A 13,914-nucleotide genomic window follows, 5' to 3' on the forward strand; every position below is an offset into this window, starting at 1 on the left:
CTGACCATTCAGCAGGAGCAATAAAGGCGAGTAAAGTGCTAGCTTGTGCCAAAGCCATTACGTCATACAGTAAATTTGTGACTCTTATGTTAACACATTAAAAAGCATTGATTATATAACACTTAAAATACAGCATTCAGTTCTCTCCACCTTACCTGAGGAAAAATACAGTTCAACTGGAAAAAGGAAAATTATTTGACCAACTAAATTAAGTGGGTTGAAGGAGTGAATATATTAAGTCAGTGACGATATTAGGATTGCTTAGACTTCAATGAACACAATTTAATAATGATATTAAAATCTATTTAAAAGTGCAGCTATTGTCAAATTAAGCTGCATAATCAATTTTAGTATCTCTGAAATTAACAATAACTCGGTGATAGCTGGAAAACGCACAGTAATAAGAGAAGCATTTATTAATTTTAATGAATGTCTTATGCCCTAACACAGTGTGCTTAGAGCTATTCTGGATTCATATACACAGACATGCCCTGCTTTAAGTGTCTTTACCTTGCCTTCCTCCCTGCCATCCCTCCCCCTTCCTGATCAGTTCTGAATGGTTCACGGTTCTTGCATATCCCTCCCGTACTATGGGGAGGAAATGGCTTCTTTTGCCTATTTCAATGAGGAAGATTAAATGAATACACCTGACATTTTAGGCACAGGCCTAAAATGTAAATGAACTTCACTCTGGAGAACACAGGAAAAATACTTGGCCTAACCACAGTTGCTGTTGAGCGTGTTTCTTGAAATGTTAGGTAAACTCGTTACTTCCATAACTACTGCCCACGTTCTCCTGTCATAACAAGTCACCATGTTCCTTATCAACTTATACTCTGGTAATTAGTTCTTTAAAATGGGCATTTAATGCAGATAAAAAGCCAACTGAGTAAGATTATATTGCCCAACCTTTGTACTAAGAGCATAAAGTGTTCCTGCAAACTTATGTTCAGTTAGTATTTGTACAGTTGTTAATGATTTCTTCCTCTGCACAGAACAGCTCAACCGAATGCACCTCAAGCTTGAAACAATGCCCAATGAAGTCATCAGAAAGACTCCCATTGATTTTAGTGGTAGTCTGAGACTGAGTCCTTAAACCCAGTCAAGAAAAGGTTGCTAATGCATTGAACAGCATCTCCCTTAGCTTTATATTTTCAGCAAACAGGAGTATTGATTTGAAGTCCTGTTCTTTCTTTTGCTTCAGAATTTTCATGCCCTGTTTTAGCATGACTCATTCAAATGTCAACCACCCCTAGTTCAAGGTCTACATAGAGCGATTTTTCTATTTAATTAGAGAAGTTGCAAAATAATCCCTGCTTATTAGTTTGTGACCCAGAGCTACATACTTACCTTGCTCTCTGATTTTTTTGCTTGTGCAGCTGCTGAATAAAGGACAAAGCAGTTGTTGCTACAAAAGACAATGTCCTTCAGCTTATCGGAGCTCTCTTGAGGATCCTGGGATTTAAAAAACCAAAGACAGTTAGAAGTCCATTCAAGGGAACAACATTTAGCTATTATCAGCATAGTGAAACTAAAGCCCTTTGGCCCAGGCACTTGCTCTCCTTCTCTATTTGAAGAGTGCTTCCCACAAACAGGCTCCAATCCTGGTTGGGTCCCCAGGCACTACTGTAACAAAAATACTATACTAGGCAATTTCAAGGGTTACTACCTTGGGCTTATTCCTGAAAATCTTTTCCCTTCAGCAGAAGCGCAACAGAATCAATATGAAGCATATGCTGTATGTCCATAAGATTTTTACTTTGACACTGTGCCTACAGGACACCTCTCATTTATCACAACAAAACTTTTGCTTTTAGGTTGGTTAAAGACAGTTCACATAGGTTTACCAGCTGATTATCTGCAAAACACTGCTGTGGATTCAGTAATTTATGCAAATTACAGGGCTGTCAAACTATTAGAAAACTTGATTGCAAGTAGTTGCAGAATTAAAAAAACTAGTTGCAATTAATCACGATTTTAATTGCACGGCTAAGAACTCAACATCATGCTCAGAAAAGCTCAAAATTATGTAGGTTATTTTGTACGGTTGGGGTGGTGGTTGTGGGGGGCTGTGTGTGTGGGGTTTGGAGCCCAGAGAGGAGTCTGAGGCCTGGGGAGGGGGGACCCCCGCATGCTTGATCTGAGCGGGGTCTCTGTGAAGCTGCCCTGGGCACCACCCTCTGCCCAAGCATGGCCCTAATGGCAGCGAGCTCACCCTGCCCCTACCCCAGCAGCAGTGGCCAGAATTTACTCAGCGGGTCCCAGGAGGTCCCAACCTGCCCCAGGCCTGAGGATGCCAGGCAGTGCTGCCCAGACAGTGGCAGCTGGGGCCAGGCATGTGGCATGGTGCAGGGGTTGTGGGAAATGGCTCTGCTGGAATCCCGCCCCAGCCCGCTGGTGGCAGCTGCCTCCGTGGGGGCGCAGGGCTGCTGTTGCAACCACTCCTTGGGGGTCTAGACCAGGGATGCACGGGGACCTGCGGGCCCAGAGGTGGCTCCTACCAGAGCTCCCTGGAAGTCCTGACCTGCCCTGAGCCCAAGCTGTAGCGCCTGAGAGTGCCAGGAAGCCTTGCCGTGGCTCTGTGCCATCTTCCCCAAACCCCCAGTGCTGCCAGTCTGGATGTTTGGGGCCCTGGATGGGGGTTGTGTGGGTGTGCTTCCCCCGCTTCCAGCTGCAGCTGCCCAGAGCCTGCGCCTGGGCTGCCCTGTGGCTCCTCTGCACTGTCACCACCGCCCTGCGGGGCAGCCCAGAAGCAGCAATGACGGTAGCGGGGCAGGGTAGGTTGGGTGCAGGCTTCAAAACCACATGTACAATTTGATGTGTTTAAAAATTAAATGAGTTAATTGGTTCTTACATTAATAGTGCACTTTAATGGTGATTAATTGACAGCCCTAACAAATTACTTTACAAAGGATGGCAAGTTTTTATGTCCATTAAATGGTAGAAAATGCATGAAACCAAGATTTAAATTTGATTCATCTTTCTAAGCAGAAGGCAGCAGAAGTACCATTACAGTGCAGTGGCTCCCAGAGTTACTCTCCAATGCTCTCTGAAACAGTAAAACATTAAGTATCTTGGAAAGAGAGCCCTGCTACTTCTTTTAAACCTACCAGAAGTGAGAAACCATGACAGCAACACTTAAACAACTGTCCTTGGTTATCCGGCCATTTACTGAAACCATTTATAAGCAACATATGCTAATATAAACTGTAATTTCAATAAGGCAAAGGGGCCCCCACACGTGAATGAGGACCACACTGTGTCAGGTGCTGCACAAACACAGCTAAAAGACAACTGCTGACCCAAAAAGGTGACAAACTCAGTATAAGGTAAGAGACAACAGAAGGTTGCATGTGGATGGAGGACTTAATGGAGGAAATATCCGCTTGAGAGTCAGTGGTATTGGCTGATTTCAGTTGCTATTAAGAGCAAGAAATTAAAATTTCCACGGTAGTACCTGCTTAAGGAAAGGAAGATCTTTGAAAGATTTCCGCACGCCACTACCAAGAACAACCACTTTGCAGTGAGAGCACCACTGAGGTCTCAGCACCGAGCCTTCTGCCATATTTTGACTGTGATCTTTATAACCAGCTATACCTAAAAAGAAAAAAAAAGAAAAAAGGGAAAGCATGTTAGCATTTCTAACCATTTTCCTTAATTAAGTGATGCTGAAACACACTATGTTCTTCAACAAGTTAATGCTGAGATCAGATCAGATGCCCAGAATAGAGTGTGTAAGGCAAGCTTTGAACTAGGCACAGAAGGGAATTTTTGCCTAAACCAGACAAAAATCTTTTATAGATCTGATGGGAATCATCACGCAAAGCCATGTTCTTGCACACAAGATAAATATGTACGTAACATCGGAATATTTATGTATTTAAATGCCCGTTTCAAATTTTCAAATGGAGGAAGTCCCCCAGAACAGCCCATCAGTAGAGTAATTTAAAATTATACTGAGAATACAGTGTACTGTATGGCAACATACTCTCACTGGCAACGAGACACACAATACAACCTCCAATCTCCAGCAGCCCATGATAACATCAGGAATAGGTCTGCATGTACTGATCACATATGACGGGGATGTCAAACTCTCCCTCGGCTCTGGGCTGAATCCAGAGCAGGGGGGCTCCTCCTGGACCAGATCCATGGAGCCAGCAGCAGCTGTACTGACTCTGGATCTGAGGCAAGCAATGCAGGTGGGGGGATTGGGCAGCAATGCAGGACCAAGAACAGGTAGTAGTGTAAGGGACTGAGAGGCAATATGGGTGGGGAACTGGGCGGCAGTGTGGGTGGGAGAAGAAGGTGGTGGCACAGGTCTGGGATCAGGCAGCAGTGGGGCAAGCATGGACAGTATCTGCACAGCCCTCATTCGCCCCTCTGCCACTGACGGCTATGTCCATCAGGGTCCAGGGACCCCAAATTCTGCAGCATGCAACACTCAATTGGCCATCCCCCTCAACTTCAGGTAGCCCACAAGACTACCTGTGGACCAGATGAAGTGGTGCCATGGACCACATCTGGCCCATGGGCTTGTATGTTTGACACCCCGATGCAAGATAAAACAGTATCATTAAAACCAAGATCAACTAGTTTACTCTGGTGGTCGAGTTCATAAGGCTGACACAGGCAACTACAAAACACTCAAGAAACAGATGTAAGCCTACTCACCGTTGCTGCTTGGAGGCAATGGCATATTTGGTTGCTTCAGTCCATATGACCCCACTAATCTAGCAGGGCCCATGGGTCCTGCCTGAGGACCCTGGAGTAGTAAGTGCTGTCTGTATTCCATAGATGGATTTGCTCGGTGACTGTTCATCACTCCCATGGAAGATGGGATATCCGGGGCACTACTAACCTCATAGCTGTTAGGAATTCTGACGTGGAGAAGATTGGAAAATGCAGCCACGACACTACTGATATTCTAAAACAACAACGGCAAAACACAGCATTATTCATCAGGCAGGGGGTAAACTACACAACAGTATCAATTTCCAGAAGATTATGAGACCGGTTTTACTACATTAACCCACATGTGCATTATTTATATAATATACCAGACACACACAGTGATGGATTATTACCTATAAACACTGAAGTTTATTTCCTTACCTCTGCAGCAGTGGGATGTAATGTAATTGCTACAGATATAAGGCCAGATTTAGGACCATTTTGGGATGGCCCAAGCTGAGAGCCAAAGAAACCAGAACCAGGTAAAGTTCCTGAACTAGGTTCTGATTTTATATAATTCCTCTTTGCTTCAGAACCTTCAAAATAAAATGAAACACACATGAAGTTAAACTGAAGGAATCTGAATCGAGAGAGACAGGTACTAAGTGCATTTCATCTTACCTTTTCCAGTACTGCTGGGTAGGATGGGAATGATTGGGGATGGTACAGGCTCTGGGGTCTCTTCCTTTACCAAAGACAAATCTGGATACCTACTTATTTCCATTCCCACAACACTTTCAGGAGAGGAAGAAGGAACAAAGCTTTCAGGTGTGTCCCGGTCATCACAGTGATCCTGAACTCTGAGGGGAAAAAATTCAATGCTTGGAAATGCTTTATGGAAAGGTAGTGATGGATTTCAGTCACCAGCAACAATCCACTTGCGTTTTCAGTCTAGTTCAAGTTACTTAGCCATTTGGGAAAAACAGATAACACAATTATGACATTAATCAAACCATGTCTTCCATGAAACTACCTTATCCCAGTAGTTCAACCCACCATTAAAAAGGGTCCTAACTCAGGGGCTAGCAACCTTTTCAAGCTGCAGGCCAAGAAACCCACCCCCATTTTGGCGGTGCACCACAGGGGGGTTTACCCATGCCTAGGGACACGCCTGGGAGCTGGGCTGGCACTGATCTTCCCAGCCTCCTGTTTTCTGATGGGCATAAGCACAGCTTCCACCAGCTGTACTGGGGGGGGGGGGTGTACTGGGGCTGGGCAGCAGGGAACTGCACTCGTGCTGCTGGCATTGCTTCTCCCTAGCCCCCTGCTGCCTAGCTGCAGCGTAGGCACAGTTTCCAGCTGGTAGGGGGCTGCATCTGCACTGGTCCCACTTCTTCCTGCATCCCTGCCCAGCTTTGGTAAAGGCGCAGCTGGAAGCTGCCTCGCCCTGGCTCAGTTCCCCACTGGCTGGAAGCTGCACCCACATTGCAGCTGGGGAGTGAGGCAGGGAGGAGTGGCGGCCATGTGGGCACAGCTTTCAGTTGCCTGGCCCCAGTGCAGCTCCTCATTACCCAGCCCCAGCATGGGCACAGACAGGGGCAAGACTTTCCAGCTCCATGGGCCAGATCCTGATTGCATGGGCTCCTGTCCTACCTGATACACTTCAACTCTGCTTGCTGGATATTCTTACTATCGAGTTACTACTTCAGCCACTTGTTTATCTTACAAACATGCAAGGCAGTAACAAAAAGCTGATATTAGTCTTGCTTTTTACTTTCTTCTCTATATCAAAGGCAGAGTTTATCTGCAGTGTCAGATGCTTTTAATTCAGTAGATTTGTTGTAGATGATAAAAGACACTTTTTTTACTCCTAACCTGCCAGTAGGTGCAGAAAAGCCCACTCTTGACATGTATTACACAAGAAAGCATTTAATCAGGGTCGATGGCTACATACTAGAAGGGAAGGTTGCTTGAGATGATTGTATTAGCATTAATATTCAAGAGCTTGTACCTTTGGCAGTGCTACGCTTGCTAGCACCACGGCTGAAAGAGACTCGGGGGTCATGACTGATCACAACATGAACATAAGCCACCAATGCAATGTCGCAGCTGGTAAAGCAAACCAAATTCTGGCTTGGATCTATAGATGCTTCTCAAGTAAACCCCAGGATGTCACCCTCCCGCTGTAACTCAGCCTTGGTGAGGCCACAGCTGGAGTACTGCATCCAATTCTGGGCTCCACAATTCAAGAAAAATGTGGAGAAGCTTGAAAGAGTCCAGAGGAGAGCCACGCGCATGATCAGAGGACAGGAGAATAGGCCTTAGGATGAGAGAATGAGAGCTATGGGACTCTTCAGCCTGGAAGAGTGCAGGCTCAGGGGTGACGTGGCGGTTGTCTATAAGTACATCAAGGGTGTGCATCAGGATCCATTCACCAGAGCACCCCACGGGATGACAAGGTCCAACGGTCACAAACTACTCCAAGACTGTTTTAGGCTGGACGTAAGGAAAAACTTCGTTAATGTCCGAGCCACCAAGCCTTGGAATAGGCTTCCTCTAGAGGTGGTGCAAGCTCCTACTCTGGACTCCTTTAAGAAGTGTTTGGACGCTTATCTTGCTAGGTTCTTTTGACCCTAGCTGACTTCCTGCCCCTGGGGCAGGGGGCCGGACTGAAGATCTTCCAGGGTCCCTTCCAGCCCTGACATCTATGAATCTATGAACTTGGTCAAAATTCACATCATATGGAGCAGTCCCCAGCCTTCACCTTCTCAATGTGTAACATCCTGTCACCTAATACATGGGTGGGCAAAATACAGCCCATGGGGTGGATCCATCCCATGAGGCCATTCTATCCAGCCTGCAGGGCCCCTAAAAAAAATGTAGAAAATTAATATTTCTCTGCCCTTGGTTCCTGTCAAAAATGACAGGAACCAAGGGCAGTAGGACCCAGGGGAAACTGGTGTTCTTCCTCCTCCACTCCTCTGAGGCACAGAAGTGCCATTATTTCCATTTCATATATATGGAAAAGAGAATGAAGTGGCCTGTCTAAGGATCTGCAGAACATTTCCACTGCATCTTTTCCATAGCAATTCAGTCTATAGAGCAGGAGAGTTCTTAGGGCCACAAGACGACTTAACAGCAGCTATATGACTCTATGGACCCACAACCCAAACCACCTTCATAACAGCTCTGCATGTTATTATAGTTTGTGTGTTCCTCTGGGAACAGGATTAATTTCTGGAATTTGCTTCTGTTGTTGGTTGGGCAAGCAACTTGGCAACCAAACACCGTATCCAGCCTGGCAACAGGTGAAACCTTTTCAGGTTGCAGACACACCTGGTGTAGGGAACACTAAGGGAAAACCACTATCTTCTCCTCTTGTTGTTGGGGAAGACCAACTCTATTTCCTCACATCTTCAGAGATCTCTCGCTTGCTTAATGCCTGCACAGGGTAGGAGCAGCTGGTGCAAAACTGGAAATAAATGTATTAACGAAATAAAACCTACCTTAACTCCTCCTGATTGTTATGAGGTGGTGTGGGAAGTGAAGCAGGAACATCCACAGTTTTGGGACCCTGAGCCATAGCTCTTGCCAACAAATCGTCTTGTGGCCGGAAAGGCAACTGGAACTGTTTTGGCCCCAGAGCTTTGGTAACTAAAACAGAAAATACACAGCACAACCAAATGTAAGTGCAGCTCTCTACCTATAGACACATTAGCAGGATTCTGGTTATGTCCAGAGCCAGTAAAGGAGCTTCTAGTTCCATTTTACTTGCAGTTTTCACTTTTAAAGTTTCCCACATCCATGATTAATCTGTGTATGCAAGTTAAGCTTTTGAAAAAAGCAAACAAAATTGGTCCAGTTATTCTCTACTTTATACATACACAAACAAAACCAAAACCAGAAAACTTGCCTTGCAGCACAAATGGCTGAGGTTACAGAGAGATCTTTTGTCATGGGACAGAGCTAACAGGGGGAGTGCAAAGTTTTATTTGATGGAAAATTGTTTTCGATTTGAACAAGTTATAAGTAGGGACCTACTTAAATTGCAGTTCTGCAATTTTTGTGGAACCATGAAAAATTGCAGTTTCTGCAATTACCGTGAAAAACGGCATGTGCTGTGATTTTGCACAGATTTGCCCCCCCAAAATAAAAGCTTACCAAGAATACAAAGAAAGTGCAGCAATTTGTGCAGCTGTATGGCATGTGATTTACTGATGGCTGAACTACTGATGTAGACTCAGTGAAGGTGCCCGTCAGGAAAGTGAACGGGTTTTGGTGCCACCTTTTAAGAAGCCCTGTCAAATCAGATGCCTTAAAGTTGTATATAAACAAATTTCAACCTTCCAGAGAACAGCAGCCCTACATTCATAATCAAGACAGACCACCTCAGGTGAAAGCACTGTTTTATACTTCAGGGAGAGGAGACAAACTTACCATCGTGTCCTCCCAACATCCCAGCCTTGCCAGCAAGCTCCTCAGTAGTTGCAAACCCATTTACTAACTTTTGGCAAGCCACAGGTGGTGGTGTAGGAGGGAGAGATGCAGGAGGTGTTGGAGGATTACTCAGGTTATTCTGCTGCATGGAAGCAAGGGATTATAAATTAGCTTTTAATAGCCAAAATACAATAAAGTCTCACAAATCTAGTAACAGGTGACCAACCTCAGGCGTAGATCTTAAGTATACAAAAGCAGCAAAATACATGGCCAAATAGAGGATAACATCTGCTACAAAACTAGCTACAACGAAGAGCACCATGTGGAATTTGGGCATCTCTCGTTTCATGGGATGTAGGGTTCGATTCCACAAGTCCTTCAATACAGCTCGACAAGCATTTCCAGAGTTTTCTCTAAGTACAAACTGAACAAAGTTGGGGATCTGGCTTTGCAGCAGCCAAAATTGAATTTCACTGCCAAGTCCACCAAGTATTCTCACTGGGCCAGACCCTTAGGTTCAGTAATTCTTGTGTAAAACTGGAGTAAACACCACAGCTTTTCAGAGACGTATTGTGGTTTTATAATACGGCAACTGAGCACCATTTCTAGTCTTCTGTTGACACTGTGCCTGCTCTTTCAATATTGCCGTTTAGATCTCAAAGTGTCTGAGTTTTAAATTTTGTGGATAATTGGACGTTCAACAAACAGATGATTTTATTCAGAGTTTTTAAGTCCTTAGTTAGGGATTAGTGGACAAATGATGGAAGTCTATTTCCCATCTAATTCACATTAAGAAATGCTTTACTGCTCTCAATGACTTTGTAAAGCACTGGGAATTCAGCCTTTTCTGCTCCATAAAGCTATAATTACAATTTTCACCATTTAGCATCGGTTTGTAAATGCAGTACTTGTAGTTTATAAATTTGTTTACAACCCAAATAGTTTCTATAATTTGCTTCCATTTTCATAGTGCAAAATAATGACTATTTAACAGCTGACTAGGACATACAATCTAGCAGCGGCAAATGCCTCTTTTTAAACTGCACAGAAATCAAGAGCAATAGTTAGAAATAATCCCATTATCTTGTTTCTTACATAGAGCAGGCAAGGGAAATCTAGCTGAAAATTGTACCTTGTAGATAAGTTGGGAATAGTAATCTGAAACCCCATCAAGCGTAGCACTACCGAAACTTCCCACAAGTCGATTTCCACCATTTATCTGGCCACTCCCATAAGGAAGAAAGTGTGCAAAGCTCACTCCAATTATTGGTTCCATTAGAGGCAGCAGAGAGAGTTGCTATAATAAAAACCAGGTAGAAATTAATACAACATGAAAGAAAAGATGCACTTTTCTCCAAACCAATATCAACGCAGAGGTTACCATCAGAAAAGTCAGCATCTCCCCAGCTACCAAGGTCAAGTGTCTCCAAAAGACAGGACTCAGCCAAGCTAGGGGTCTGCAGAGCTAGGAGGCTCTTGGCCCTTCAGCCCCACTGTTCATTCCCAGCTGGGATGAAAAACTTGGAAATTTTGAACTCCTCTGGAATTTTTGTTCCTCAGAAGTCAGTGTAGTAATTATAAATTGCATTTTCTCACTTTGGCTGTATTGTCTCAAACCTCGGGGGGCTGGTGCATTCTCTAAAACTCACCTGTTTTAACTGGAGGAAGGTATCCATGTTAGGGTAAATTGCCTGTTTTTCCTCCTCCTCTTTTTTTCTTTTCTTAGACCGAGGCGTTGCCTTCTCCCCAGTCCTCTGAGTTCGCTTATTCCGGGGTTTCTTTGTTTCAGGCCCCACATCTGGCCTCTGAACCTGGCTGTTTCCACATCCAAATGCACCTTGCATTTGACTCCCCACAGTTTGCTGAGAGAAAAAAGCAAGTTAAGCAACAAGAGGTGCATTTGTTCAGATCAATATTAATTTCACATTATTTTTGTACCAAGTGTCAACCTATATTTCTAACAAATAATGATAAAAGAGGACATCTGGCACTGAACAATTTAGTTCACTCCAGTTTCTTGCATATATGAATTATCATTACCAACAGATGTGTCTGGAAAAGTTACAGGCCAGAAACGCCTACTTTTCAATGCCTGTTAAAACAGAAGAATACACGCCATGTATTGGGGTATAATGAAAGGAAGATGTGGCTCCAAGAATCGGAGGAAAGTAGGGATGGAAAGGACCTCACCAGGTCATCTAGTCCAGCCCCCTGCTCAAGGCAGGAGCATCCCTGACTAAAGTATCCCAGCCAAGTGTCTGTCTAACCTGCCCTGGAAAACTTCCAACGATGGAGAGTCCATGATATCTCTAGGTGGCCAGTTTCAATGCTTGACCATCCTCATAGTCAGAAAGTTCCTCCTAATCTCCAACCCACGTTTCCCCTCCTGCAGTTTATGAATCATCCACAAAGTTGCAGTTTAAGGTTTCTAAATGGAAAGCAGATTTCTGGATAAAACTTACAGGCTGTTTTCTCCTGAAAATACAGAACGTGGCTTCAGAACAATTTTTAAAGCAATTCTTCACATAAAAAATAACCATGTAAAAACAGCTAGACCAGGAGACAACGGTACAAATGACATCATCAAGTAAGAAGGAAAACTAGCTCCTCCAGTATTTCCATTTTTGATCTAACTAGTTTCAAATGTGGCTAGATCAGGGACACCCAAACTTAAGTTTGCTTCAGGGCTGTGTTGAGACTCACTCACTAAACAACTTGAGTGGGGAACTAAGGCAAGAAAATAACCAAATGCCAAAAATAGTCATTCACAACCAACCCCTGCTTTCCCTCCTTCAGAGAAAGTGATTTTCCTATCTCCACTTTCACAGATTTTTTTTTAATGACCACATTAGCCCAGACTGTTAACATGAAAAATTACTGTGTTCCCCCAAACTAGTAAAACTAGTCTCTGTAAAAATGTTTTATTACAGAGAAATAGAGTTGCCCCAGCCGAAGTGCAGGGAGACGCACATGCACAGATGCATAATTGGAGATTTTCCCCAGTTAGACATTTTCCTGCGTTCCGATTTGCATCTGCAGCTCATTTGCATAACTGCGATATGTGAATCCCTGTACTGCGATTGGCTGACAGCCAACATTAGTCAGGCTGTAGGGATTTCCAGGCGCTCTACGATTATTTCTCAATCTTACTATGAATATGCAAGTCTCTCTCTTCTGATTGGATACAATAAATCCTCTGATCTGCTTGATTCCTTCACTCAAAAGTTTCAAGTTGTTCACTACCAGCAGAGACGGTTGCCTCGTTGTCTCGCTATTGCCAGCCAAAGCAGGACATAGCTATGGACTTTACTTGAAAATAAAATTTAAAAAGAGAAAGTCCAAAACACAAAGAAAAGAGCTGGAAACTGATAGAAGGGGAAAAACCTCTAACACTGGTTGTGCTCCTGCCAGACATGTACTTACACTTGGTTACAATATACAGCAGTGTCTCATCCTCTATTTCCCAAATTCATCTTGCACTGACTATAAATGGATAAATACCTGGGTTTCTATAGAAAGAGCCTTGCTGATTCCTAATGAGGGTAAGCAAATGGGGCTGTATTCTAATAGTGTTGCAGTCACCACCAAAGAGCCAACCTGCTTTCCAAGCTTCGGCAGTCAATTCTGAGGCTAAGCAAGGAAATACTGCTATATCTCAGGCTGCAGGGGGAGGCAACTGGTGTAACACACGTTTATGGCTATTGCTGTAAGGCAAAGAAAAGCATGGAGGGAGAGGAGGCTGGATAACTGCGAGGGGGGAGGGACACGGACCCAACTACTTTCTCCCGAGATAGATCAATACGTTCTTTATTACTGCAGTTTGAATTTAAATGTTAAAACCATAAAAATGTTAATTGTTTAAGGGTGCAGCCCACTAATTACGTAAAATCTTTATCCTGAATTAACAGACCTAAATATCTGCATCTTTTGTTCAGCAGCAGCAGTTGAGTGATCATTGCATGAAATGTTATTTATTACTGCATTACACGCAAGTGTCAGGGTTAGCGGTTCTCAACCTTGCCAGGGCCAGGGCGTACCTCCAATCACTTTGTGCTGGTGCCACCAGTTAGGAACCACTGCGGGTGCTGCTTCAACTTACCTGGGTACTTCACAGCCAGGTAAATCTGTGGGACGGGTTGTGCCACATGCATCCTGCTTTTGGGTATGATCAGCCTAAAGCAGGCAGGAGCTGCCTTGTGCAGCGTAGCCCTTCCTTGCCTGGGCCCTCCTACGCTCCTCCTGGACACAAAGGCACGCGGTGGAAATGTGCCACGTGTCCCTGTTTCCTAACTGGAAAGGACCAGTCGAGCCAGGTTCCTGCCTGCATGTGGCTGATAACAGCCCTAAAGCAGCAGGGGTGGGCACCGGGCAGTTTTACCTGGCTGCTGTTGTGGTGCCTCTGAGGCAGGCTCGCAGAAACCCCGTTAAGAACCAGCAGTCCAGATGCCCCATTTTAGACAAGGATCTCGTTAGACTAGGTGTTACAGAAGCTATGGGGAACGCTCGTCCCAGGCTGGAAGAGGCTACAATCGAGCACCCTACTTCTGCAGGCTCATCCAAGTGAGGGGACCTCCCATGCGACTGCTAAGACCAGATGAATTTAAGATAAGACCCAAGAAGAGGGAGCAACAGTTAAACAACGGCAACACAAGGGTACATGATGGGAACATGCGGCTACAAGCAGGGTTTGAACAACTTCTTCTTCTCTTAAACTTGTACTTGCCACATCTTTGGATTAGCAAAGTTCAGGAGTCAAATAAAAACATCCTAAGGCAAAGGATACTCAACACTGAATTTAGTGGC

The 13,914-nt window shown here is 44.4% G+C and overlaps 1 protein-coding gene across 2 annotated transcripts in view; it reads right to left on the bottom strand.

Annotated features, from left to right (window-relative positions):
• Window positions 1-13,914, bottom strand: part of KMT2C (lysine methyltransferase 2C) — a 287,322-nt gene that overhangs the window by 11,871 nt on the left and 261,537 nt on the right. For both annotated transcript variants that reach the window (XM_019530420.1, XM_019530412.1), the window contains 9 exons: window positions 10,761-10,973; window positions 10,244-10,408; window positions 9,112-9,253; window positions 8,181-8,328; window positions 5,356-5,534; window positions 5,116-5,270; window positions 4,675-4,927; window positions 3,458-3,597; window positions 1,351-1,455 (listed from right to left, as the gene is read on the bottom strand). In XM_019530420.1, coding sequence (XP_019385965.1) covers window positions 1,351-1,455; window positions 3,458-3,597; window positions 4,675-4,927; window positions 5,116-5,270; window positions 5,356-5,534; window positions 8,181-8,328; window positions 9,112-9,253; window positions 10,244-10,408; window positions 10,761-10,973 — 1,500 coding nt within the window. The remainder of the gene's footprint in view (window positions 1-1,350; window positions 1,456-3,457; window positions 3,598-4,674; window positions 4,928-5,115; window positions 5,271-5,355; window positions 5,535-8,180; window positions 8,329-9,111; window positions 9,254-10,243; window positions 10,409-10,760; window positions 10,974-13,914) is intronic.

This window comes from Crocodylus porosus, unplaced genomic scaffold (assembly GCF_001723895.1).
Source record: "Crocodylus porosus isolate Cpor-Errol unplaced genomic scaffold, CroPor_comp1, whole genome shotgun sequence".
In the NCBI taxonomy this organism is placed as follows: Eukaryota; Metazoa; Chordata; order Crocodylia; family Crocodylidae; genus Crocodylus; species Crocodylus porosus.